Raw genomic sequence first — 26,108 nt, 5'->3', positions numbered from 1 at the left:
TTCCTTGCCCAGTGAAGCAGTTGAGGCTCCTTCATTACATGTTTTTAAGGTAAAGATGGATAGTTTTTTGAAGAATAAAGGGATTAAGGGTTATGGTGTTCGGGCCGGAAAGTGGAGCTGAGTCCACAAAAGATCAGCCATGATCTAATTGAATGGCGGAGCAGGCTCGAGGGGCCAGATGGCCTACTCCTGCTCCTAGTTCTTATGATCTTATGATCTCACAGCTCCAGGGACCCTGATTCTGGTGACCTTTCTGTGTGGAGTCTGCACGTTCTCCCCGTATCTACTTGGGTTTCCTCTGGGTGCTCCGGTTTCCCCTCACAGTCCAAAGATGTGTAGAATAGGTGGATTGGTCATGCAAAATTGCCCTTAATGTCCAAAAAAGGTTAGGTGTGGTTACTGGGTTATGGGGATAGGGTGGAGGTGTGGGCTTAAGTAGGGTGCTCTTTCCAAGGGCTGGTGCAGACTTGATGGACCGAATGGCCTCCTTCTGCATTGTAAATTCTATGATAAATGGAAGGTCTCTGCCCTGTAAAACAGCAATGTGTAACGGCCTCCTCACTCCATACAAGTATTTAAATAGATGGATAATTCTTCTGAGCAGTGATACAGAATAAACATCAGTTACGTTTTCAAGCGTTAGCTTAACTTAGTAGCGATATTTTCACCTCTGCCCTCGAAGGTTGGGGGGGGGGTTCAAGACCCATTCCTAGGACCTCAGCATGAAAATCTCGGCTGAAACTTCAGTTTGGCGCTTAAAGAGTGTTGCACTGCTAGAGTTGCCATCTTTTAAAAATTTTTTACAGTACCCAATTATCCAATTTTTTTTTAATTAAGGGGCAATTTAGCTTGACCTACCCTGCACATCTTTGGGTTGTGGGGATGAAACACACACAGACATGGGGAGAATGTGCAAACTCCACTCACAGTGACTCAGGGTCGGGATCGAACCCAGGTCCTCGGCGCCGTAAGCAACAGTGCTAACCACTGCGCCACCGTGCCGCTCGAACTGCCAGCTTTCTGAGAGCTGTTAAATCGAGGCCTCTGCTAGATGGGAAAGATCCTACCACAGCACTGGATAAATTGTGGATGAGCTCTCCTCTGGTTTCTGAGTAATATTTATTCCAGGACCAAAATCGAGAACAGATGCTCTGGTCATTTACCACACCGCCATTTCTGCGATCATCCTTTGCACAAATTAGCTTCCACGTTCCCGACATTAGGGCAGTGATTCCACTTCAAAAGTACTTTATTGGCTGTAAAGTTCTATGGGCATGAAAGATGCTGTATAAATGCAATTCTTTCTGGAATCAGTGAGCGCCCAGAGTAGGAATTGGGTAGAACAGACTGGCACAGGTTGCAGAGGCAGGGGCAAGAATTGTAACTGAGAATTTGAAAGAACTTGTGAATTCAATACTGGGCACTTTGGGAATTACTTAAATAGCTGCGATCCAGCAGCTGAAATCTTTGGAATTGCAAATAAGCAATAATACCCTGCTAGATGTCACCCAATGTTTATAGATACAGATATAAAAATTGGCCCCTCGGATGATAGAACAGAGGGGAAGTTGGTTAGCTTTGGAATTAGGGGCGGCACGGTGGCGCAGTGGTTAGCACTGCTGCCTCACGCCGCCGAGACCCGGGTTCGATCCCGGCTCCGGGTCACTGTATGGAGTTTGCACATTCTCCCCGTGTCTGCGTGGGTCTCACCCCCACAATCCAAAGATGTGCAGGGTAGGTGGATTGGACATGCTAAATTACCCCTTCATTGGAAAATAATAATTTTTTAAAAAGCTTTGGAATTACACTACAGTGAGTCAGAACATTCAGGTTGCAAGCATGTGTATGCATGTGTGTGCATGCGTGTGTCAGTGTGCATGTGCATACATCGTGTGCGTGCATGTGTATGTGTGTGTATGCATGTGCATGTATGTGTGTATTTGTGTGCATGTGCGTGTGCCCATGTTTATGAGTGCATAGGCGTGAATGCGTGTGTGTACATGCGTGTGTGTGCATATGTGTTTGTGTGCGTGATTGTGTATGTTTATGTATGCATCAATGTGCATGTGTATGTGTGTGTATGTCTGTGCTTGTGTGTATGTGTCTGTGCATTTGTGTGCATGTTTGTGTGTGGGTATGTGTTTACGTACATGTGTATGCGCGCGTTTGTCGGTATTTGTGATTGTGTTTGTGTGTGTGGTTGAGTTTAAAATTGTCCTGTTCTGGATGTAAATGACGTTAGCATTGTTTTATCATTTGATAGAATATATATTGAAATAACATTGCATCAATGCAATATTCTCTTTGTGATGATCCAACTACCCTCCAGTTTTCATCAAAGATAGACACCAGTATGAGACATTTAAAAATGAATGGGGCGGCATGGTAGCGTAGTGGTTAGCACTGCTATCTCACAGCGACGAGGACCCAGGTTCGATCCCGGCTCTGGGTCACTGTCCGTGTGGAGTTTGCACATTCTCCCCGTGTCTGCGTGGGTTTCACCCCCACAACCCAAAGATGTGCAGGGTAGGCGGATTGGCCACGCTAAATTGCCCCTTAATTGGAGAAAGAAATGAATCGAGGCTATTAATAAAAAAAAGATATTTAAAATTAATTTCAATGCGATTAAAATCATTTATTAGAAGGAAGTTGAAAACAAACAATTTGATCAAAGTGTAGCTCAAAACCTTGGACGTCACAAATATTTCTGCTCCATAAATCTAACATTTTTACCACAAAGGTTGAGCCAATCTTTGGGAATTTGTTGGTAAAAATGGAAAATCTGTCACTGTTTTGACTCAGGCGGCTTCTACCTAATTCCCATTGTTATTAAGATGGTGTTTAAGAGCGAAATAAAACTATTTTTATTGTTTTGATGAATTAGACTGTTGATCTCCTTGAGTCACATTAGTGTATCTTGTGGAAATACTCGAGTAAATGCATTTTTTCTATTTTCTCCAGTTCTCTCCTCCTCAACACCCAAGCCTCTCTCCATCAGATGGCTGACTGGATCCCGTTGTCTCAATCTTCTCCTCGAAACATGATGGTGAAAAAGTTCTCCAACACCATCACACTCTACCGAAACAGCACCAAATCTGTGGCCAATGCCCCTAGGCCACTACTCGTACTCTTTCCCTGGCTTGGAGCCACGCCCCATGTTGTGGAGCGCTACCGGCAGATTTACTACCCGTATGGCTTTGACATCCTGACTGTGGAAAGCAACATTCTACACTTCCTGTGGCCTCAGTACGGCCTGGCCTATGCCTCGAATGTGTTGGATCTTCTCCAGAGTGAGCCCTTGTCCTCCCCCCCCCTCGTCATTCATGCATTCTCCATTGGAGGATTCACCGTTGCCCAGATGATTCAGGCCACGTTGAGAGATGCGCCACGATACGCGGGCTTCGAGGCGAGGATTCGGGGTCAGATCTTTGACAGTCTTGTCGTAGGGAATATGGAACTAATGGCGAACGGTGAGGCAAACACATCATTTAAAAATCAGTTTTCACAGGGCTCATGTTTCCTCTTGTTCATGCTAGAAATATCAGCATCATCCAGGAGTAATCGGTCAAGCCAGCACAGCAATGATGGTGTTAAATTTTAAACATAAATGGTGGCATGATGGCACAGCACCAGGGACCCGGGTTCGATTCTGACCTTGGGTGACTGTCTCTGTGGAGTTTGCACTTTCTCCCCACGTCCGCATGGGTTTCCTCCGGTTTCCTCTCACAGTCCAAATATGTGCAGGTTAGGAAGGATTGACCATGTTAAATTGCCACTTAGAGTCCAGCGGTGTTCAGATTAGGTGGGGTTACGGAGATATTTGATGAATCTGTGGAACCCTTTGCTGCAGAAGGCTGTATAGGCCAAATCACTGAGTGTCTTTAAGATAGGTTCTTCATTAATAAGGGGATCAAAGGTTATGAGAAGGAAGCAGGAGAATGGGGATGAGAAACATATCAGCCATGATTGAGTGGTGGAGCAGACTCGATGGGCCGAATGGCCTAATTCTGCTCCTATATCTTGTGGTCTTAAGATACAGTGGGGGGAGTGGGCCTAGGTGGAGTTCTCTTTCCGAGGGTCAGTGCAGACTCAATTGGCTGAATGGCCTCCTTCTGCACTGTCGGGATTCTATGGTTCGATGAGTTACTGCCAAAAATCATGAGTTGTCATGTTTGAATTCCACAATTTTTCCACTGGTTCAACATTCAAGATTCATTGCACCTACATGAGGCCCCACCCACATAGAGCTGACTCTGCCCCAGGTCAGCAATGTGAGATTCCTCCAGCCACTCGTCTGCACATATTTTCATATGAGAAAATGAAACTGCTATATTACCATGATTGATAATATGTTGTATTCTTTGTCCTTTCTTCCAAAATGACCTGTTGTAGTGTTGAAAAGAACATACCAATCAAAAGATTGAAACAACACTAATTTATTATTACACTACTAATTGAATGAAGTTCGAACACTCTACTGAGCTACAGATAATAATTAAATGATATTGAATCTGTATTGCAGTACTCAATAATCTATCTGGTCACTAACTACACTATGATCTAACCTCGTGCTAGCTCTATCTATTCTAAGCTTCTGCTTGTGCTTTCACCATGCTTCTCCTTATGCTATTCCCAGAATTCTCTGAGAGGCTGTCTTAAATAAAGAGAAGTAGTAAAGCCCTCTGGTGTTTGATTTACACAGAGATGTAATTATTAACCCTTCACTTCTTCCATCGGGCAGGAGATACAAAAATCTGAGAACAGGCACAAACAGACTCAAAAACAGCTTCTTCCCCACTGTTACGAGACTCCTAAATGAGTCTTTTATGGACTGACCTCATTAACACTACACCCCTGTATGCTTCACCCGATGCCTGTGTTATGTAGTTACATTGTGTACCTTGTGTTTCCCTATTATGTATTTTCTTTTATTTCTTTTTCTTTTCATGTATTTAGTGATCTGTTGAGCTGCTCGCAGAAAAATACTTTTCACTGTACTCGGTACACGTGACAATAAACAAAATCCAATTCTAAATCCAAATCCAAACTATCCTAGAAACTAGATCTCCAAAATTCAAAGTGAACAACCCGCATTTCTGGTGGAACCCCATATCTGCCCCTCTCAGGGCAAATTTCACCTTTTCCAAGGCGTAAATCTCCAACAGTTCCCCCAGCCACGGCGAGGCACGAGGGGGAGACCTCCACCCCAATGGGACCCACCTGCGAGTGATCAATGAGGCGAAGACATCTGCCCCTGCCCCCGTCTGCAACTCCAGCATGTCCGACACCCTTTAGGGGACACCGCTTCAATTCCATCTGCAGAACCTTGGACATGAGTCCAATATCTCTCCAACTTTGGGCAGGACCAAAACATTTGGACATGGTTGGCTGGGCCCCTCCCACACTGCTCACAACTATCCTCCACCCACTCGAACAGCAGGCTCATCCTCATCACGTTAAACTGAGTCAACTGGGGCAGCAGGGTAGCATGGTGGTTAGCATAAATGCTTCACAGCTCCAGGGTCCCAGGTTCGATTCCCGGCTGGGTCACTGTCTGTGCGGAGTCTGCACGTCCTCCCCCTGTGTGCGTGGGTTTCCTCCGGGTGCTCCGGTTTCCTCCCACAGTCCAAAGATGTGCGGGTTAGGTGGATTGGCCATGCTAAATTGCCCGTAGTGTCCTAATAAATGTAAGGTTAAGGGGGGGGTTGTTTGGTTACGGGTATAGGGTGGATATGTGGGTTTGAGTAGGGTGATCATGGCTCGGCACAACATTGAGGGCCGAAGGGCCTGTTCTGTGCTGTACTGTTCTATGTTCTAACTCCAGCCTCGCTCACAAGGTCGAGGCATTGACCCTTCACAGCACTTAGCACCATAATCCCCTCTTCCAGCCCCATCACCAGATCTTCCTCCCACTTGGCCTTAATCCCTTCCATAGGCTCCTTATCCTCCTCCATGATCCGACCATAAATCACTGAGACCACCCCACTCTCCAACCTCCCCACCAACAGCACCTCCGCCAGCAATGAGGAGGGCGGCCACCGGGAAAATCGGGAAAGTCTTGCGAAATTCCGCACCTGCACATACCTAAAACTCTCCTCATGCTGCAGCCCATACTTCACACCCGACTCCTGCAGACTTGCGAATCTTCCCCCCAGAAACAGATCCTTCATCTCCTTCACACCTTTCTCCTCCCATCCCCGGCACTTCACATCCATCCTCCCCGGCTCAAACCCATGATTCCCTCTTATTGGCATCACCGTCAACACTGCCCTCAACTTGGAGTGGTGTCGAAATTGCCCACAGATCAGTGTGGTTACGACTTTTCTTTTAATATTTAAAATAAATTTAAAGTATCCAATTCATTATTATTCCAGTTAAGGGGCAATTTAGCGTGGTCAATCCACCTACCCTGCACATGTTTTGGGTTGTGGTGGTGAGACCCACGCAGACACGGGGAGAATGTGCAAACTCCACATGGACAGTGACCCGGGGCCGGGTTTGAACCTGGGACCTCAGCACTGTAGGCAGTAGTGCTAACCACTGTGCGACTGTGCCACTTCAGTGTGGCCACCACTACCGGATTCCCGGAATACTTCTCTGGGGCGAAGTTACCACCGCCCGCCACCCCGACTCCGTACAGGACCCCGACTTCATCTGCACCCACAAAGCTTCCGACTCCTTCCTCCAGACCCGCACTTACTCCGCATTCGCTGCCCAGTAATAGTGCAACAGATTCGGCCGAGCCAAGCCCCCCAAGCACCACCCCCTTTGGAGAACCACCTTCGTTACCCTCGCCACCTTCCCTGCCCATACAAACAAGGAGACCAGCCTATCCACCCCTCGAAAAAATGGCTTTGGCAAAAAGACCGATAGGCACTGGAACAGGAACTGAATCTGTCGCAAAATATTCATTTTGACTGCCTGCACCCGGCCAAGCAATGACAAAGGGATTCAATCTCCCCAGATCCGCCTTCAGCTTCCCTACCGGACCTGAGAAATTTAGCTTACGGAGCCAAGCCCAGTATCAAGGAATACTTATAAAAAGTGTTTACATTGTATTATGTTTCTTGATTTGGGTTGGTTGATGAAAGATTTCAGGCTGTATTCTCCGCCCTGCCACGCCGGAATCGTGAATTGCCACCACGCGAGGAATCAGGAGCAGCTGATAGTCGGGTTTGGTGCCGGGCGACGAACCTACAGCCAATGCTCTGGTGCCTCGCTGGCAGCGAGACCACTTCATGCCTCAGCATTGACATGCAAAACCTGCATTTGCATGTGTTAGCATATCATTACCGGGTTTGGCACAGTGTTGTCCAGGTCACTGCGATGCTCTGTTCCTGCCAGGTGGAAGTGGCGCTGGCGCGGTTCACTTGTGGTGTTTAACAACGGGACCCGGGTGCCGGGCCTGCAGAGGGCGAGAGAGAGGACGGAGGAAAAGATTCCTAAATCGCAATAGTGGGCTGATAGTTGTGCCACAGGCTGGGAGTTGTCAGTCAGGGCCAGGGGGAGTAGTTGGGGGGGGGGGGGGGGGGGGGGCGACCTGGAGATGGGCGGTGGGTTCTGGGTGTTGCCCCCAGGACCGGGGTGGCTGAGCACAGGTTATCATTGCCACGGCGACACCTGGCTACGTTCTCTGCCGACTGTGTCCTGTAAATGTGTAGAGTGCCACCAGGTGTATGGCTGCCCCCCAACCCCCCCCCCCTAACCTGGGTGGGGACCCGCAGGCCCCAGCTGACGTATCAACGTGACGGGTGGCCATGCGCACCCAGCGGCCCACTGGGTGCTGCCACCCCTCAGTTCACTGATCGGAAGTGTTGCCCCACTGCAGGGAAAGCAGGGGAAGAGTGTATTGTTGGCATGGGTAGCGCCAGTCACCCCTGCCAATAGGGATGGTAGCGGAGTTAGAGGCTCTCCGGTGCCGGGGGTGTGGTGTGGTCGGCCAAGTGTCGGGGGGAATGGCCAACAGGTGAGATTGGGGGAGGGGGTCATGCTGAGGTTTGAGCTGCAGTGCAACCCAGGGCCACCGTGTAGCCTCTTAGACCTGGATAGATGGGAGTACTCGCCATGCTAACATGTCTGTCCTTTTCCACCTGCAGAGAATGGACTTGGGTATTCAGCCAGCAATGGTTGCCTTTTGCCAGGCCACAGCAGCCCTTGCGGATGCACTGAGGCTGCAGGCACAGGAACCTCTCGAGGAAGACCCTGCAACCGGAGCCTCTCGAGGAGGATCCTGCACCACAGGAGCCTCTCGAGGAGGGACCTGCACCACAGGAGCCTCTCGAGGAGGGACCTGCACCACAGGAGCCTCTCGAGGAGGGACCCTGCACCACAGGAGCTGCTCGAGGAGGGACCTGCACCACAGGAGCCTCTCGAGGAGGGACCTGCACCACAGGAGCCTCTCGAAGAGGATCCTGCACCACAGGAGCCTCTCGAGGAGGGACCTGCACCACAGGAGCCTCTCGAGGAGGGACCTGCACCACAGGAGCTGCTCGAGGAGGACCCTGCACCACAGGAGCTGCTCGAGGAAGACCCTGCAACACCGGAGCCTCTCGAGGAGGATCCTGCACCACAGGAGCCTCTCGAGGAGGGACCTGCACCACAGGAGCTGCTTGAGGAGGGACCTGCACCACAGGAGCCTCTCGAGGAGGGACCCTGCACCACAGGGGCTGCTCGAGGAGGATCCTGCACCACAGGAGCCTCTCGAGGAGGGACCCTGCACCACAGGAGCTGCTCGAGGAGGACCCTGCACCACAGGAGCTGCTCGAGGAGGGACCTGCACCACAGGAGCCTCTCGAGGAGGACCCTACACCACAGGAGCCTCTCGAGGAGGATCCTGCACCACAGGAGCTGCTCGAGGAGGACCCTGCACCACAGGAGCCTCTTGAGGAGGACCCTACACCACAGGAGCCTCTCGAGGAGGACCCTGAACCACAGGAGCCTCTCGAGGAGGATCCTGCACCACAGGAGCCTCTCGAGGAGGGACCTGCACCACAGGAGCCTCTCGAGGAGGACCCTACACCACAGGAGCCTCTCGAGGAGGATCCTGCACCACAGGAGCTGCTCGAGGAGGACCCTGCACCACAGGAGCCTCTCGAGGAGGACCCTACACCACAGGAGCCTCTCGAGGAGGACCCTGAACCACAGGAGCCTCTCGAGGAGGATCCTGCACCACAGGAGCCTCTCGAGGAGGGACCTGCACCACAGGAGCCTGTCCCAGAGGAGCAGGGCCCAGCCATGAGGCTGGGGAGGTGGCTGCCCAATAGGCTAAGGAGGAGATGCGAAGGAGGCGACACATCAGGCTGCGTGTATACCGTCGGCACACGTCTTTCAGACACCTACCAGAACAAGCGTGTCACTGGAGGTTTTGGCTAGCCAGAGAGACCGTGCGACATCTGTGCCAAATGATGGCCACTTTCTGGTGCAGGGTAGTGGGTTCAGCCGCCCTCCGGGTGGGGGTGGGGGGTGGGGGGTATGGTTACGGGTGTGTGGGACGGGGGTTGTGCCAGGGGCCAATGCTGCCTACACACCCTGGTCGCCCTGAGGAGGTTGTGCAGTATCTTCTGGCATCGCTGGCCGGTCTGGATGGTGCCGCCCTTGGCACTGACCGCCTCTGCCACCTGCACCCAGGTACAGCGAACGGCGGTGGCTGGCACCCTCTATCCTGGACTGGGGTAGAGGGTGGCCCGCCTCTCCTCCACAGCATGCTGCTGTGTCACAATCTCGCCGTCCGTGAAATGGGATGATGCTTTCCTCGCTGCCATCTTGTTGGCTGGGATGGTGTGGGTGGAGAGTGAAGTGTGTCTATGTGTCTGCAGCTTGTCAGCCTCCTGAGTGTCAATCGCCAATTGGGAAAATCCCGCACCATTTCTCATTGGAATCGATTGTGTTCCACGTGGTGCCAGTGCTAGCCCCTCAACAGTCACTGAATCGGTGCAGGTGCAGCACCAGTTTTGGTGTCGTAGAACTCCGCGAATCCTGCCCCAGCCTCAGCAACGGAGAACCCCACCCAGTAAATTAACCTTGAAGTGAGTCAAGCTACATTGGCCAATGTGGTAACCATCTCCTCCTCCGCCTGGACTATATGCTTGTGTCCCTGGAGTCAGGCTAAAGCCCACAATCACCTGACCCAAAGTCAGGAATGCTGCCCACTGGAAGTGTCATTTGGCTGAGGTACGAGGTGGCAGCTGCAACCCACAACTCAATAGGACAGCTCGATCCGGTGCCAAGTGCAGGTTAACAGATGGATTTATGGGACCCAGTTGGCAGGAACACCAGTCAAAAGTGGCAGCTCCAGTAAAACTCACCATATCCGCAACCGTTCAGGATGATGTCAGGAAAGCATGGATGGCAATCAGGAAATCAGGAATTCTTTAGCAGAAATGCTTTTGAGGCTGGACGTCAATTGAAAATTTCAAAACTAAGATTGATAGATTTTTGTTTGACTGAAGTGTTAAGGGTCATGGAATCAAGATGGGTAAACTAACAGTCTTGAGTAGCTAAATTGGCTGCTTTCATATTACTGTTATGAATATTAATATTCCGATTACATGGGGAAAACTACATACATCCAGTAAATCAAAAATCCTAGAATTTCAAAATACTGCCAGAAGGGAACAAGACAGAAGCAGCAGATATTTGTTCAAGACAGATCCCATGCTTAATTGTCCTTGTTTAGTTTTGATATAAATACTGAGATGGCAAAGAGAGATTTCCCAAATTATTTTGGTGCTCCAGGCCTCTAAGAATTCTTAATCTGACTGACCAGGAGCTTTAGTGGAAGAATTGGCTGGGGAGAACATTAAAGGGAATTTCACACTGAGGAATCTACCTGACATAATAATTCAGCACAGAAAGTGCCCACCATTCCTGTTCATAGTTATCTCCCACAGGAACCTCCCCCACCCTCCATCATTAATCCTACCAGCATAACGTTTCAGACAACCCTTTAAATGTATCAATGCTATACATCTCAACTACCCCATATCCACCTCAACTACCCCATATCCACCCCAACTACTCCACAGTCACCTCAACTACCCCATATCCACCTCAACTACTCCGTATCCACCCCAACTACTCCACATTCACCTCAACTACCCCATATCCACCCCAACTACCCCATATCCACCTCAACAACTCTATATTCACCTCAACTACTCCATATTGGATTGGATTGGATTTGTTTATTGTCACGTGTACCGAGGTACAGTGAAAAGTATTTTTCTGCAAGCAGCTCAACAGATCATTCAGTACATGGGAAGAAAAGGGAATTAAACAGAATTCAAGAAAATACATGAGAATACATAATAGGGCAACACAATATATACAATGTACTACATAAGCATCTCAACTCAACAATACATCTCAACTACCCCATATCCACCTCAACTACTCCATATCCACCCCAACTACTCCACAGTCACCTCAACTAATCCATATTCACATCAACTACCCCATATTCATCTCACCTACTCCACATTCACCTCAACTAATCCATATTCGTTCAACTAATACATATTCACCTCAACTACTCCATATTCATCTCAACTTCTCCATATCCACCTCAAATAATCCATATTCACCTCAACTACTCCATATTCACCTCAACTCCTCCATATCCATTCATCTAATCCATATTCACCTCAAAACCCCATATTCGCTCAACTCCTCCATATCAGAGGCTGGTTTAGCTCACTGGGCTAAATCGCTGGCTTTTAAAGCAGACCAAGCAGGCCAGCAGCATGGTTCGATTCCTGTACCAGCCTCCCCGGACAGGTGCCGGAATGTGGCGACTAGGGGCTTTTCACAGTAACTTAATTGATGTAAGCAATTCACACTCATATTCCACAGTAATAATAATCTTTATTGTCACAAGTAGGCTTACATTAACACTGCAATGTTACTCCATATTCACCTCAATTCCCCCATATTCATCTCACCTACTCCATATTCACCTCAACTATTCTATATTCAGAGCAAGGAAAATACGGGAAAAAGACGGGACGAACGGCCGAAGCGGAGGTTAATGCTAGCCGACAACGGCAGCGAAAACTGCCCGGGAGAAGCAAGTAACAACACTAACACCAGATCCATTTTCGTATTGCCCTCTTTGCATCAAAGAAAAGAACAAAGAAAGTTACAGCACAGGAACAGGCCCTTCGGCCCTCCCAGCCTGCGCCGATCCAGATCCTTTATCTAAACCTGTCTCCTATTTTCCAAGGTCTACTTCCCTCTGTTCCCGCCCGTTCATATACCTGTCTAGATGCCTCTTAAATTATGCTACCGTGCCTGCCTCTACCACCTCCGCTGGTAAAGCGTTCCAGGCACCCAACACCCTCTGCGTAAAAAACTTTCCACGCACATCTCCCTTAAACTTTCCCCCTAACATAACTATCGGACATAACTAATGTAATTATTTATCCGGTACCCAAATGTATATGTATCTCCCCAGTTTCCCCCCCCCCCCCCCCCCCCCAACAAACAGATGCCTACTTATTTGTTAAAAATAATATTGCTAACTGTTCAGAGTTGCTATTGTTGAACTAGTGCACAATATCATACCAGTTTTTTTTTATTTGTGTCTTTTTTTCTCTACTCTTCCATATATATATATATATATATTTAATACTGTGTACATGGGCGAAATTCTCCGACCCCCAGAAGGGTCAGAGAATCGCCTGGGGCCGCCGAAAATCCGGCCCCCGCCGTGGCAGAGATTCTCCACCACCCGGGAAGTGGCGGTGGCGGGAATCTCGCCACTCCGACCGGCGAGGCCCCTGCGGTGATTCTCCGGCCCGGATGGGCCGAAGTCCCGCCGCTGGGAGGCCTCTCCCGCCGCCGAAGTTTGAACCACCTCTGTAACGGCGGAATAAGCGGTGCGAGCGGGCACCCGGGGTCCTGGGGGGGAGGGGGTGGGGGGCGATCGGACCCCGGTGGCCTGGCCCGCGATCGGGGCCCCCCGCTCAGACTCCGGGCCAGTGCCCTGGGGGCACTATTTCTCTTCCACGGCCTCCACCATGGCGGAAGCGGAAGGGAAACCCACATCGCGCATGCGCCGGTGGTGACGGATGCCGTGCTTCACGGGGCCGCGCTGCTAGCCCCGCCCGGGGGGGAGAATTGGGTCCTGGGAGGGGGCGCGGAGGCTGCCGTGAAACACGGGCAGTTTCACGGCAGTCTTTACGACTCGCCGCATTTGCAGAGAATCGCGCCCCATATTGCCTCAACTACTCCATATTCACCTCAACTAATCTATTTTCACCTCAACTATTCCATATTCACCTCAGCTACTCCATATTCACCTCAACTACTCCATATTGCTTCAACTCCTCCTGATCCACCTCAACTAATCCATATTCACCTCAACTACTTAATATTCACCTCATCTACTCCATATTTGCCTCAGCTACTCCATATTCACCTCAACTCCTCCATATCTATCTCAACTAATCCATATTCACCACACCTACTCCGTATTCACCTCAACTATTCCATATTCAGAGCAAGGAAAATACGGGTGAAAGACGAGACGAACGGCCGAAGCGGAGGTAAATGCGCACCAACAACGGCAGCGAAAACTGCCCGGGAGAAGCAAGTAACAACATTAACACCAGATCCATTTTCGTATTGCCCTCTTTGTATCGGACATAACTAATGTAATTGTTTCTCCGGTACCCAAATGTATATGTATCGCCCCAGATTCCACCCCCCCTGCCCCCAACAAACAGGTGCCTACTTATTGCTAACTGTACAGAGTTGCTGTTGTTGAGCTAGTGCACAATATCATACCAGTTTTTTTGTTTTGTGTTTTTTTTCTCTTCTATATATATATATTTTATTCTGAGTACATAACTGTAAATATACTTTGTTAAAAAACCCAATAAAAATAATTTATAAGAAACTATTTCATATCCACCTCAACTACTCCATATTCACCTCAACTGCTCCATATTCACCTCAGCTACTCTATATCCACCTCAACTGCTCCATATTCACCTCAACTACTCCATATTCGCCTCAATTACTCCATATTTACCTCACCTACTCCGTATTCACCTCAACTATTCCATATTCACCTCAACTACTCCATATTCACCTCAACTATTCCATATTCACCTCAACTACTCCATGTCTACCTCAACTAATCCATATTCACCTCAGCTACTCCATATTCACCTCAACTACTTCATATTCACCTCAATTACTCCATATTCACCTCAACTACTCCATATTCACCTTAACTACTTCATATTCACCTCAACTAATCCATATTCACCTCAGCTACTCCATATTCACCTCAGCTACTCCATATTCACCTCAATTACTCCATATTCACCTCAGCTACTCCATATTCGGCTCAATTACTCCATATTCACCTTAGCTACTCCATATTCACCTCACCTACTTCATATTCACCTAAACAAATCCATATTCATTTCAACTAATCCATATTCACCTCAGCTACTCCATATTCGGCTCAATTACTCCATATTCACCTCAACTACTCCATATTCATCTCAATTACTCCATAGTCACCCCAACTACTCCATAATTGCCTCAACTACTCCATATTCACCCAACTACTCCATATTCGCCTCAGCTATTCCATATGTGCTAATATATCTATTTTCAATATATTCCAGGTGCTGCACAAGTGCTGGCTCACCGATTCCTCCAGCCATTATTCAAATGGGCCTTACTTCTCTACTTCTGGCTTTTCAAACGTTACACAGTCAGTCACTACCAAACCAGCACAGAGATGTTCAAGGAAAGGCCATACCGTACACCCATTCTGACATTCTACAGCGAGAATGACCCACTGAGCGACTACAAGGAAGTGGAGGCCCTGCTGCGTAATTGGGCGATGAAAGGCATCCATGCAGTTGGAAAAAGCTGGAAGATATCTCGTCATGCCGGGCACCTGCGGCAGCATCCTCTGGAATATCAAAGCGCTGTGCAGAACTTCCTGGGGTCCCTTGGCATGTTCTATTTTCCAACCAAACTATGAAGGACAATAACAAGGCCCAGGTGAACTAAGGTGTTGCAGGTCCAAACAGCATTAGCTTGTTCTGTTTTGATCCCTTTAACCTCTCCTGGACTCTTCATAGAAAACCTCTCTGAACCTGTTGGACAAAATTAATAGGTGGGTGTTGCATTGGGTAAAAGTTTTCTTTTAAAACTTCTATAAGGTTCAGTGTAAAGTGTGAATTGCCGGTTATGTTTACTCACATTAGCAAAGTGTCCATATGATTGAATTAATTGCAGCCATCCCATTGACAGGATACAATTGGTTTAATTCTGCTGAATAGATTCTTGTATGATCAGCACAGATTTACAAGGTGTTGCAAACATCCAGAGGACAATTCTGCATTTTCTCTTGTTATTTGTGAACGTACAGATTTTAATTGTGAGGGTATCTTGACGCCTCTAGCACAATGCTTTAAGTATTGCTCTCAGCACAGAAAAGGTTAAAAACGCAAACTTGAAGTTCCACCTGAGGCTTTTCAGAAATTATCACTTGAATCCCATGCATCAAGAAAAGGCCACTTCAACAAACATAAATGACGCAGAGGAGGATGAAAACAACCTGAATTAGCTGCTAACTTTCTTCCGCTGAAAGTTACACTTGGAACTTATTCCAAGCCCCCAGGGGGAACAGGATACCCAGCCACATCACCAGTCCTGGGCCAGCCCAGCTTATCATGGCATCCAGGAAATTACACCCCCAGGACCTCCAGCACACCCCAAAACCTGCACCCCAGCCGAACCTACACATCTCCAACCACATTCAGGTCAATGCACCATCCCCACCTATACGAAGAAGGAAAAGGAATTACTCCAGCTCCAACCAGGGAGACCCCCATCCCGAGGAGAAGCAGAACCGCTGAGATACCCAACAATTGGGCATCCTGGGAGGGAGGACCCATTGCCTCCTCACTGATACAACCAGGAGAACCTCACCCAGAATTAGAAACAGTATCCCGCTCACCCAGATATGGAAAAACAGGAGAAAAAAAAACAAAGGAGGATCAAGACAGATGAACCAACCTCATCTCAGGGAATGCCATTACTAAATCTACTCATTTAAAAATCTTCGAGGAGGAATAAAGAGAGACACCAAAGTAGAAACGGAAGCTCAAGGAAGAGTTAAATGGAACACAGCCCTCCCCAGGATACAAAACCTGTTCTGGTCATCGAAGGAGAAAGGCATGGATTCCTAAATTCAAATAACCAAAAACAAAATCCCAAAGCAAATCGACACAAGCTTGCTCTAACTTGGGGGCTATCCCCAATCTCAGTGAGGAGTGAACAACCCTACCAAGACCTATGGGGACAGACCAATTAGCCTCCATGGTCAGATTTACAGGAGAGAACACTCTGTTAGTCACAGCGAGTTTGAAAAGGAGTGTCAGACTTTTCAGCACCAGAGAGATAGGATGGTACTCGGTTTGATTGATTGGCTGGTAGCCGATGAATTGGTTCAAACGGTCGTACTCTGCCTGGTAACAGGCCGCGATTGGATCATATCCAATCACTGGATCCTGACTCCTGGAAGCAGAGTGACAAGGACTCTCTCTCCTCATTGTTTTCTCCAGAAAGTCTGTGAGTCCTGTATTTCTACAACTCAAGAGACCCTGAATGAATGAATCTACAGAAAAACCATTATAGGCTGCAAACAAAGACCAGGACACTCCTCTACAATAAGTTTGTGAGTGCTGTATTTCTGAAACTACAGGGGCCTGGATGAATCTACAGTAAAGCCATGGAGTGAAAGCAAAGTTTGAAGAGTAAGGTACTGTAAACCACCAGCTGAAACAAAGACTCTTTTTCCCTTTTACTTTTGGGTTTTTACTCCTCTGTTTGTCTGTCTAGTGTGTGTGTTGTAGAGGGTGGGGTGCAAGTTAAATTGGGAATCTAGGAATGAGATAATAATTATCCAGCTGTATTTGCTGCATATTTCGTTATAATTCTTATTTTAAATAAACAGTAATTGGGCAGCCAAGGGCCAAAGACTTTGGGTGATTTTCAAGAATTATTGGTTAATTCACTTGTGTTGTGCCTCCAGGACAGGTGGGCCTGTAATTGACCGCGCCATAGCCCAGGATGTCGTACCAATTGTCAAGAAGATGACAGTGTTACAGCTGCAATGGAACTGCTTGGCTAGTGTAGTGGCCAGTTCTTCAGTACTACAGCCAGGATGTTGTCAGGCCACATAGCCTTTGCTATTGAATTACTTTAGTCAGGAATGAACAATGTGGAAGATAATGAGGTTCCTTAAAATCCAATTGTCTATATATGTTCCACTTTCTCAGTCCACCTCAGACAGTATGATTACATAGAATTACATAGAATTTACAGTGCAGAAGGAGGCCATTCGGCCCATCGAGTCTGCACCGGCTCTTGGAAAGAGCACCCTACTCCCTACCCAAGGTCAACACCTCCACCCTACCCCCATAACTCAGTAACCCCACCCAACACTAAGGGCAATTTTGGACATTAAGGGCAATTTATCATGGCCAATCTACCTAACCTGCACATCTTTGGACTGTGGGAGGAAACCGGAGCACCCGGAGGAAACCCACGCACACACGTGGAGGATGTGCAGACTCCGCACAGACAGTGACCCAAGCCGGAATCGAACCTGGGACCCTGGAGCTGTGAAGCGATTGTGCTATCCACAATGCTACCGTGCTACCCCATGCTGATCTTCAGTATAACCCCAACAGGATAGATAAGTATGAGTTTTATTAGAATAGCACAAAGAAATGTAATTCAACCGATCATGCATTTTCCATCTCTTTAAGAGGAACGCAAATCGACCAACTTTCCTTAGTAACCTCTCCAGTCCGTAAATTTTGCTTTTTTCAAGTATCAATGCAAATGTCTTTTGAAAATTACACCTCAAGCTGCTTCCACCATCCTTCCAGGCAGTGCAGTATAGATTATTATGGGCCAGGGTTTAGAGAACACCAAAGTATATCATGGAGTTCACCTGACCCACAACTTTGAATAGAGTTAGGTTATGGTGAGCACAAGGACCCACTTTACAGGTGTGATGCAACAGAAAACTAAAAATATTTTTAAAACAAAATAATGTTTATTCTTTGAACCCAGTTAATATTTTATAAACACACAGTAAACATCTTATCAACCACCAACACACGTAACCCCATAGATACAATACTCTATCGGTAACCCTTAACCTTTTCTAGCAACATCCATAAGTTAAACCCTTTTTACAAAGCCAGCAGGTTTAAATTCTCTACGGAAAGAGGTATTACTTTGAAATCATAAAGTGATCTGGAGACATTCTTTTTCATGAAGGGAGAGAGGCCAAAGTACATCTGCTTGGTTCAAATGTAGCTCTCCAACTGAAAGCGAAACTAAGACACACTGCAGCTCCCAGCTCAAAACGAAAGTAAAAAGGACCCACAGACAGCCCAGCTCCATCCACACACTGACATCACTGCAGCTATTTGATAAATGTGTATTTCTTAAAGGTACATCTACCTGACACCTCCCCCCAAGAAAAAAAATAAACTATCAACTTCCAAGATGGTTTCATTTTTCTCCTTTTAACTTTCTTTTAAGCAACATTGATAGTAAATATATTTTTGTTGTTTAACAAAACAAAACACGCAAACATTTATAATAACATAGTCCATTTTAGTTCTTCTTCCTCCAATTGGAATCCTTCTAGATTGATAGTCTCTTTGGACAAGAAGGCCTCAGCACGATCCACTCATGCCAAGAAATCGCATTATTTCTCTTCGTGTTGAGGGTATTGGAAACTCCCCAATAACTTTTGTTTTCACATCCCGTGGGACCATTTGACCCTGTCCGATTGTATGGCCAAGGAAAGTGGCTTGGGCTTTTCCAAATTCATTCTTGGCTAGGTTTACCACCAAACCCGCCTCCTGAAGTTGATCAAATAACTCCATCAGAGTTATGGGAGTGGCGTTTCCAGAACCCCAAAATGTATCATTGAGTTCAACCAACCTCTCCCTTTAATGCATTGTTGCTTTTGAAGCACACGGCTTGGTCTCCAGGTGTGGTATTACAATTATGGACACGTGGGTTTTTAAACACAAAACAATGTTTATTCCATGAATTCAACTTAACGTTCTTAAATAAACATTAGATCCCTTAACACCCCTTACTTCAAAGATAACCCCGAAAATAATACAACACTAAATAATCCCTCAAAATGTTCCTTCAAACCTCTAAAAGACTTAACACCTTTAAACAGAAACACATCAGGTTAAAGATATTACTATTATGAGTTTAAATCACTCAAATGATTCAGAGATAGTCTTTCATGGCAGAGATCACAGCAAATCCAGCTCCCTGCAAAACATAGACACACCCAAGCTCTTTTCCTCCAAACTGGCTTTCTCCTTTCAAAACAGCTCACAGCAAACCAGCCAGGCACTTTTCAGCTGCTTTCTCAAACTGAAACTAAAAGCAGAAGTAATCTCAGCTCAGCTCCCCCTCTGACATCACTTCAGTAATATGAGCTACTTCATTTCTTAAAGGTACATTGCTTAAACATCCATTTCTTAAAGGTACTCTCAAATGACATGCTTCAAATGTTCTTTCCATGTCTGACTGAAAATTACCAGATTGTCAATGTATACTGCACAATTGGGAAATCCAGAAACAACTTTATTAGTTAACCGGTGAAATGTGGCTGTGCCGTTCTTCCTGCTGAATGGCATAACTTTGAATTGGTATATACCATCTGGAGTCACAAAAGCTGAAATTCCCTTCGCCATTCCGGATAAAGGTACCTGCCAGTAACCTTTAAGCAAATCCAGTTTGGAAATAAAAGCTGATTGTCCCACTTTCTCAATGCAATCCTCCAAACGTGGGATAGGATAACAGTCCGTTCTTGTAACTGTATTAACCTTTCTATAGTGCACAAACACAACCGTTGGGTACCATCTGGTTATGGTACCATCACTATGGGTGAGCTCCATTGACTGCAACCCACTTCAATTATACAATTTTTAAGGATGCTTTCAATTTCCTTGTTAACCTGTGCCAATTTTAAAGGGTTAAGTCTATATGGATGTTGTTTAATTGGAACAGCATCTCCCACATCGACATCATGTATAACCATTTTAGTGCTTTCCAACGTATCTCCACAAACTTGCCCATGTGATATCAATAACTCTTTCAGATCAGATTGACTTTCCTCTGGAAGGTAACTCAACAATGTATCCCAATTTGTAAGAACATCCTCATTTTCCAATTTAATTTGAGGGATGTCAAATTCAAAGTCACCTGGATTTGGTGCTTCACTTTGAGTTAGAATCATTAAAACCTCCTTTTTCTCTCCTTCCCTTTCAAAGTACCTTTTAAGCATATTCACATAACACACTCGGTGAGTTTTCCTTCTATCTGGCGTTCTTACCATATAATTCACCTCATTTAATTTCCTTTCAATCTGATAAGGTCCACAAAACCTTGCCTTTAACGGTTCACCTACCACTGGTAACAATACTAAAACTTTATCGTTACTGGCAAAACTACAAACTTTTGCTTTCTTGTCCGCTACCCGTTTCATCACCTGTTGTGCAACTTTTAAATGTTGTCTTGCCAATTCCCCTGCTCTATTTCATCGTTCCCTAAAATTTGACACGTAATAATGTAAGTTCCGACTGTGACTTTAATTGGTCTTGTCTATTGCAGTGAAAACATTTGAAACTTTTCATTTCTCTTCTACCCTCCTTGGTTTCTTTTTAAATCTGAAGTACACTCTCCTTATTATCTCCCATCAGATCTTCTTTACCTATACCACTCGATTATTTCTCTTTTCCCCAGTTTCTATCCTTCTGGTAGAAACCTACATAATTATAGGTAATAAAGGTTTAAGGGAAGAAATGATTTAGTGACATTATACTATTAAAAATCATATATTAAGCCATGACAGCAGAGGATGCTGAGAGCATGGGAAAATATCTGATAAGGAAGTCGGTATTCAAACTGACTATCCACGTTGCAGAATAGATGCATTGGTATCATTACTGGGCAACCATCCCAGTTCTGGAGAATATGATGGGAAACAGGTAGTTCGTTCACACCATATTATGGAAACACAGGGGAATTTTCTCATACCACATTATCTCTTATAATGATAGACAGACATTTTGTTGAATTAAATGAATTATAATTATTTTAACCCAATCACAGTCAGAAAGGGGATAGAGCCTCAAAAGATTACGATTCCTTAAGAGACTGGGAGAAAACCTTTGTCCACGCTCTCTGAATTCATCTTTAACCTAACCTTTGAAACCTATTTCTACTTTGCTTTGCAAACAGCTATTTCCTTTCGTTTCATTTTTGTATTGTGCATTTTGATCTGAAGAAATTACCCCAAACTGAATTGTATTTGGAATTCAACTCAACTATCTGTATTTGCGTTGGACAAACAACTTTCTAGATTCTGTATTCGTATAAAATTTGACTTGATCAATAGACTTTGAAACTGACATAAATAAAGTTATACTTGACTTCACCCAAGAAGCTCAGTCTCGAGTTCTGTAAGATTAGTATATAATGTGGCGCCACTTGAATATATTAACAAAATACAGATCCATCACCTTCACATGCTGAAACTGATGTCGGAAACCAAGCTTTGATTTATGAGCTAATTCATAATCATCTGCCATTTCTGCTGCCAATTTCACAGTTTTAACCCTCTTCCACATGAGTTCTCAGTGCATCAGGAATTGAACTTTTAAACTCCTCCAAAAGTATAATTTCTCTGAGAGCTTCATACATGTGGTCAATTTTCAAAGCCCTTATCCGCCAATCAAAATTACTGTTTGATCCTTTGAAACTCCATATATGTTTGACCAGGTTCTTTCCTTAAATTTCTAAACCTTTGTCTGTAAGCTTCAGGCACCAATTCATATGCACCTAAGATGGATTTTTTCACCTCCTCATAGGTCCCAGATACCTCCTCTGATAGTGATGCAAACACTTCACTAGCCCAACCTAGCAACTTTGTTTGAATCAGTAATACCCACATGTCCTGTGGACATTTCATTTGTTTAGCCACCTTCTCAAATGAAATGAAAAAGGTTTCTACCTCCTTCTCATCAAACCTTGGCAATACTTGGACATATTTAAATAGATCCCCACCAAGCCTTTGACTATGATGCTCTTTCTCTTTATCCTCATCACTATCCTCAAACTGTTTGTTTCCCTTTGCCGCCGTCAATTTTAACTGGCTGTCATGTTTCATGGCCATTATCTGAAGTTCAAACACTCTCTCTTTCACTTTCCGCTCTCTCTCTTTCTTTTTCCTCTCTCTCTGTTACTTTTTCCCTGATCTGTACCTCCCTTTCTCTTTCTTGTTGTGCTGCTAGGGCTATTCTTTCTTTTTCCCTCATTTCGTATTCAAGCTGCTTTAATTCTTTTTCATGTTCAAGTTGTTTAATATGTAACTGAATTTTTGCCATTTATAATGAGTCAGTCTGTATCTCATGCAATTTTAAATGCTCAGCAAAGGCCCACTTTACAGGTGTAGTGCAACAGAGAACTAAAAGTATTTTAAAAACAAAACAATGTTAATTCTATGAACCCAGTTAACATTTTATAAACACACAGTAAACATCTTATCAACCACCAACACACATATCCCCACAGATACAATACTCTATCGGTAACCCTTAACCTTTTCTAGCAACATCCATAAGTTAAACCCTTTTTACAAAGACAGCAGGTTTAAGTTCTCTACAGAAACAGGTATTACTTTGAAATCATCAAGTGATCTGGAGACATCAGAGGCCAAAATACATCTGCTTGGTTCCAATGTGGCTCTCCAACTGAAAGTGAAACTAAGACACACTGCAGCTCACAGCTCAAAACGGTAGTAAAAAGGACACACAGACAGCCCAGCTCCACCCACACATTGACATCACTGCAGCTATTTGTTAATCACCCATTTCTTAAAGGTATATCCACCTGACAAGATCCTGACAATTCTTTAATCTGGCTGACTGTCCTTCAGCAAATTATACACTGAAAAGCTTAATCCCCACTCGAAGCAATAAATTTTCAGCTGAGGCCTGGGGGATTGGGTCTGCCCTGTGAATATATACAATGATAGCCATAGAACATAGAACATAGAACAGTACAGCACAGAACAGGCCCTTCGGCCCTCAATGTTGTGCCGAGCAATGACCACCCTACTCAAACCCATGTATCCACCCTATACCCGTAACCCAACAACCCCCCCCCCCTTAACCTTACTTTTTAGGACACTACGGGCAATTTAGCATGGCCAATCCACCTAACCCGCACATCTTTGGACTGTGGGAGGAAACCGGAGCACCCGGAGGAAACCCACGCACACACGGGGAGGACGTGCAGACTCCACACAGACAGTGACCCAGCCGGGAATCGAACCTGGGACCCTGGAGCTGTGAAGCATTTATGCTAACCACCATGCTACCGTGCTGCCCATGATGTGGAAATGCCGGCCTTGGACTGGGGTGGGCACAGTAAGAAGCCTTACAACACCAGGTTAAAGTCCAACAGGTTTGTTCCGAACCACCAGCGTTCGGAGCGCAGCTTCTTCCTCAGGTACATACACCTGAGGAAGGAGCTACACTCCGAAAGCTAGTGATTCAAAACAAACCTGATGGACTGTAACCTGGTGTTGTGAGACTTCTTCCTACATACACTGATGCCTGGGGGATTAGGCCTGTCCTGTGGCTAGATACACTGGCATGGGGCATTGGGCCAGTCCTGTGACTATATATACACTGAGGCTGGAGGATTGGGCCAGTCCTGTGACTATATATATACTGAGGCTGGAGGATTGGGCCAGTCCTGTGTATATATATATATATATACACTGAGGCGTATGGTTTGGGCTGTCCTGTGACTACATATACACTGAGGCGTGGGGAATTGGGCCTGTCCCGTGAATATTTACACTGAGGCAGCGAGCTTGGGCTGTCCTGTGACTATATATACACCGAGGCCTGGGGGATTTGACCTTTCCTGTGACTATATATACACTGAGGCATGGGGGATTTGACCTTTCCTGTGACTATATATACACTGAGGCATGGGGGATTTGACCTTCCCTGTGACTATATACACTGAGGGATGGGGGATTGGGCCAGTCCTGTGACTATATATAAACTGAGGCATGGGGCATTGGGCCAGTCCTGTGACTATATATAAACTGAGGCGTGGGGAATTGGGCCTGTCCCGTGAATATTTACACTGAGGTATGGGGCATTGGGCCAGTCCTGTGACTATATATACACTGAGGCATGGAGGATTGGGCCAGTCCTGTGACTATATATACACTGAAGCATGGAGGATTGGGCCAGTCCTGTGTATATAATATATACACTGAAGCATATGGTTTGGGCTGTCCTGTGACTATATATACACTGAGGCGTGGGGAATTGGGCCAGTCCTGTGACTATATATACACTGAGGCATGGGGCATTGGGCCAGTCCTGTGACTATATATACACTGAGGCATGGAGGATTGGGCCAGTCCTGTGACTATATATACACTGAGGCATGGGGCATTGGGCCAGTCCTGTGACTATATATACACTGAGGTATGGGGCATTGGGCCAGTCCTGTGACTATATATACACTGAGGTATGGGGCATTGGGCCAGTCCTGTGACTATATATAAACTGAGGCGTGGGGAATTGGGCCTGTCCCGTGAATATTTACACTGAGGCATGGGGCATTGGGCCAGTCCTGTGACTATATATACACTGAGGCATGGGGCATTGGGCCAGTCCTGTGACTATATATACACTGAGGCATGGAGGATTGGGCCAGTCCTGTGACTATATATACACTGAGGCATGGAGGAGTGGGCCAGTCCTGTGTATATATATATATATACACTGAAGCATATGGTTTGGGCTGTCCTGTGACTACATATACACTGAGGCGTGGGGAATTGGGCCAGTCCTGTGAATATTTATACTGAGGCAGCGAGCTTAGGCTGTCCTGTGACTATATACACTGAGGCCTGGGGGATTTTACCTTTCCTGTGACTATATATATACTGAGGCCTGGGGGATTTTACCTTTCCTGTGACTATATATACACTGAGGCCTGGGAGATTGGGCCTGTCCTGTGACTATATATACACTGAGGCCTGGGGGATTTGACCTTTCCTGTGACTATATATACACTGAGGCATGGAGGATTGGGCCAGTCCTGTGACTATATATACACTGAGACCTGGGAGATTGGGCCTGTCCTGTGACTATATATACACTGAGGCCTGGGGGATTTTACCTTTCCTGTGACTATATATACACTGAGGGATGGTGGATTTTACCTTTCCTGTGACTATATATACACTGAGGGATGGGGGATTTGACCTTTCCTGTGACTATATATACACTGAGGGATGGGGGATTTGACCTTTCCTGTGACTATATATACACTGAGGGATGGGGGATTTGACCTTTCCTGTGACTATATATACACTGAGACCTGGGAGATTGGGCCTGTCCTGTGACTATATATACACTGAGGCCTGGGGGATTTTACCTTTCCTGTGACTATATATACACTGAGGGATGGTGGATTTTACCTTTCCTGTGACTATATATACACTGAGGGATGGGGGATTTTACCTTTCCTGTGACTATATATACACTGAGGCATGGGGGATTTGACCTTTCCTGTGACTATATATACACTGAGGGATGGGGGATTTGACCTTTCCTGTGACTATATATACACTGAGACCTGGGAGATTGGGCCAGTCCTGTGACTATATATACACTGAGGCATGGAGGATTGGGCCAGTCCTGTGACTATATATACACTGAGGCATGGAGGATTGGGCCAGTCCTGTGACTATATATACACTGAGGCATGGAGGATTGGGCCAGTCCTGTGACTATATATACACTGAGACCTGGGAGATTGGGCCTGTCCTGTGATTATAAACCCTGCCACACCCATAATAACCAACCCTCCCCTCCCCAGCCATCAGCAGCAACTGAATCATGATGACATCACCTCCCCCACCCTGCCGTCCCTTTATGGCATCACAATGACAGCCTTAATCAATCTCAGCTGATTATATTGCATGATTCAAA

General features: G+C 46.2%; 1 protein-coding gene across 4 annotated transcripts in view; it reads left to right on the top strand.

Moving 5' to 3' along the window:
* si:dkey-5i3.5 (uncharacterized protein LOC565091 homolog) overlaps window positions 1-17,362 on the top strand; it is a 37,837-nt gene extending 20,475 nt beyond the window's left edge. For 2 of the 4 annotated variants that reach the window (XM_038811726.1, XM_038811725.1), the window contains exons 2-3: window positions 2,962-3,470; window positions 14,640-17,009. In XM_038811726.1, coding sequence (XP_038667654.1) covers window positions 2,999-3,470; window positions 14,640-15,004 — 837 coding nt within the window. In that variant the 5' untranslated portion in view covers window positions 2,962-2,998 and the 3' untranslated portion in view covers window positions 15,005-17,009. Of the gene's footprint in view, window positions 1-2,961; window positions 3,471-14,639; window positions 17,010-17,062 lie in introns of those variants that run through there. The other 2 variants (XR_005462330.1, XR_005462329.1) reach the window with 2 other exon arrangements.
* The last annotated feature ends 8,746 nt before the right edge of the window (window positions 17,363-26,108 follow it).

The sequence above is a fragment of the Scyliorhinus canicula genome, chromosome 11 (assembly GCF_902713615.1).
Source record: "Scyliorhinus canicula chromosome 11, sScyCan1.1, whole genome shotgun sequence".
NCBI lineage: Eukaryota > Metazoa > Chordata > Chondrichthyes > Carcharhiniformes > Scyliorhinidae > Scyliorhinus > Scyliorhinus canicula.
The sequence above is the reverse complement of the archived record's forward strand: the minus strand, read 5'-3'. Positions and strand labels throughout refer to the sequence as shown.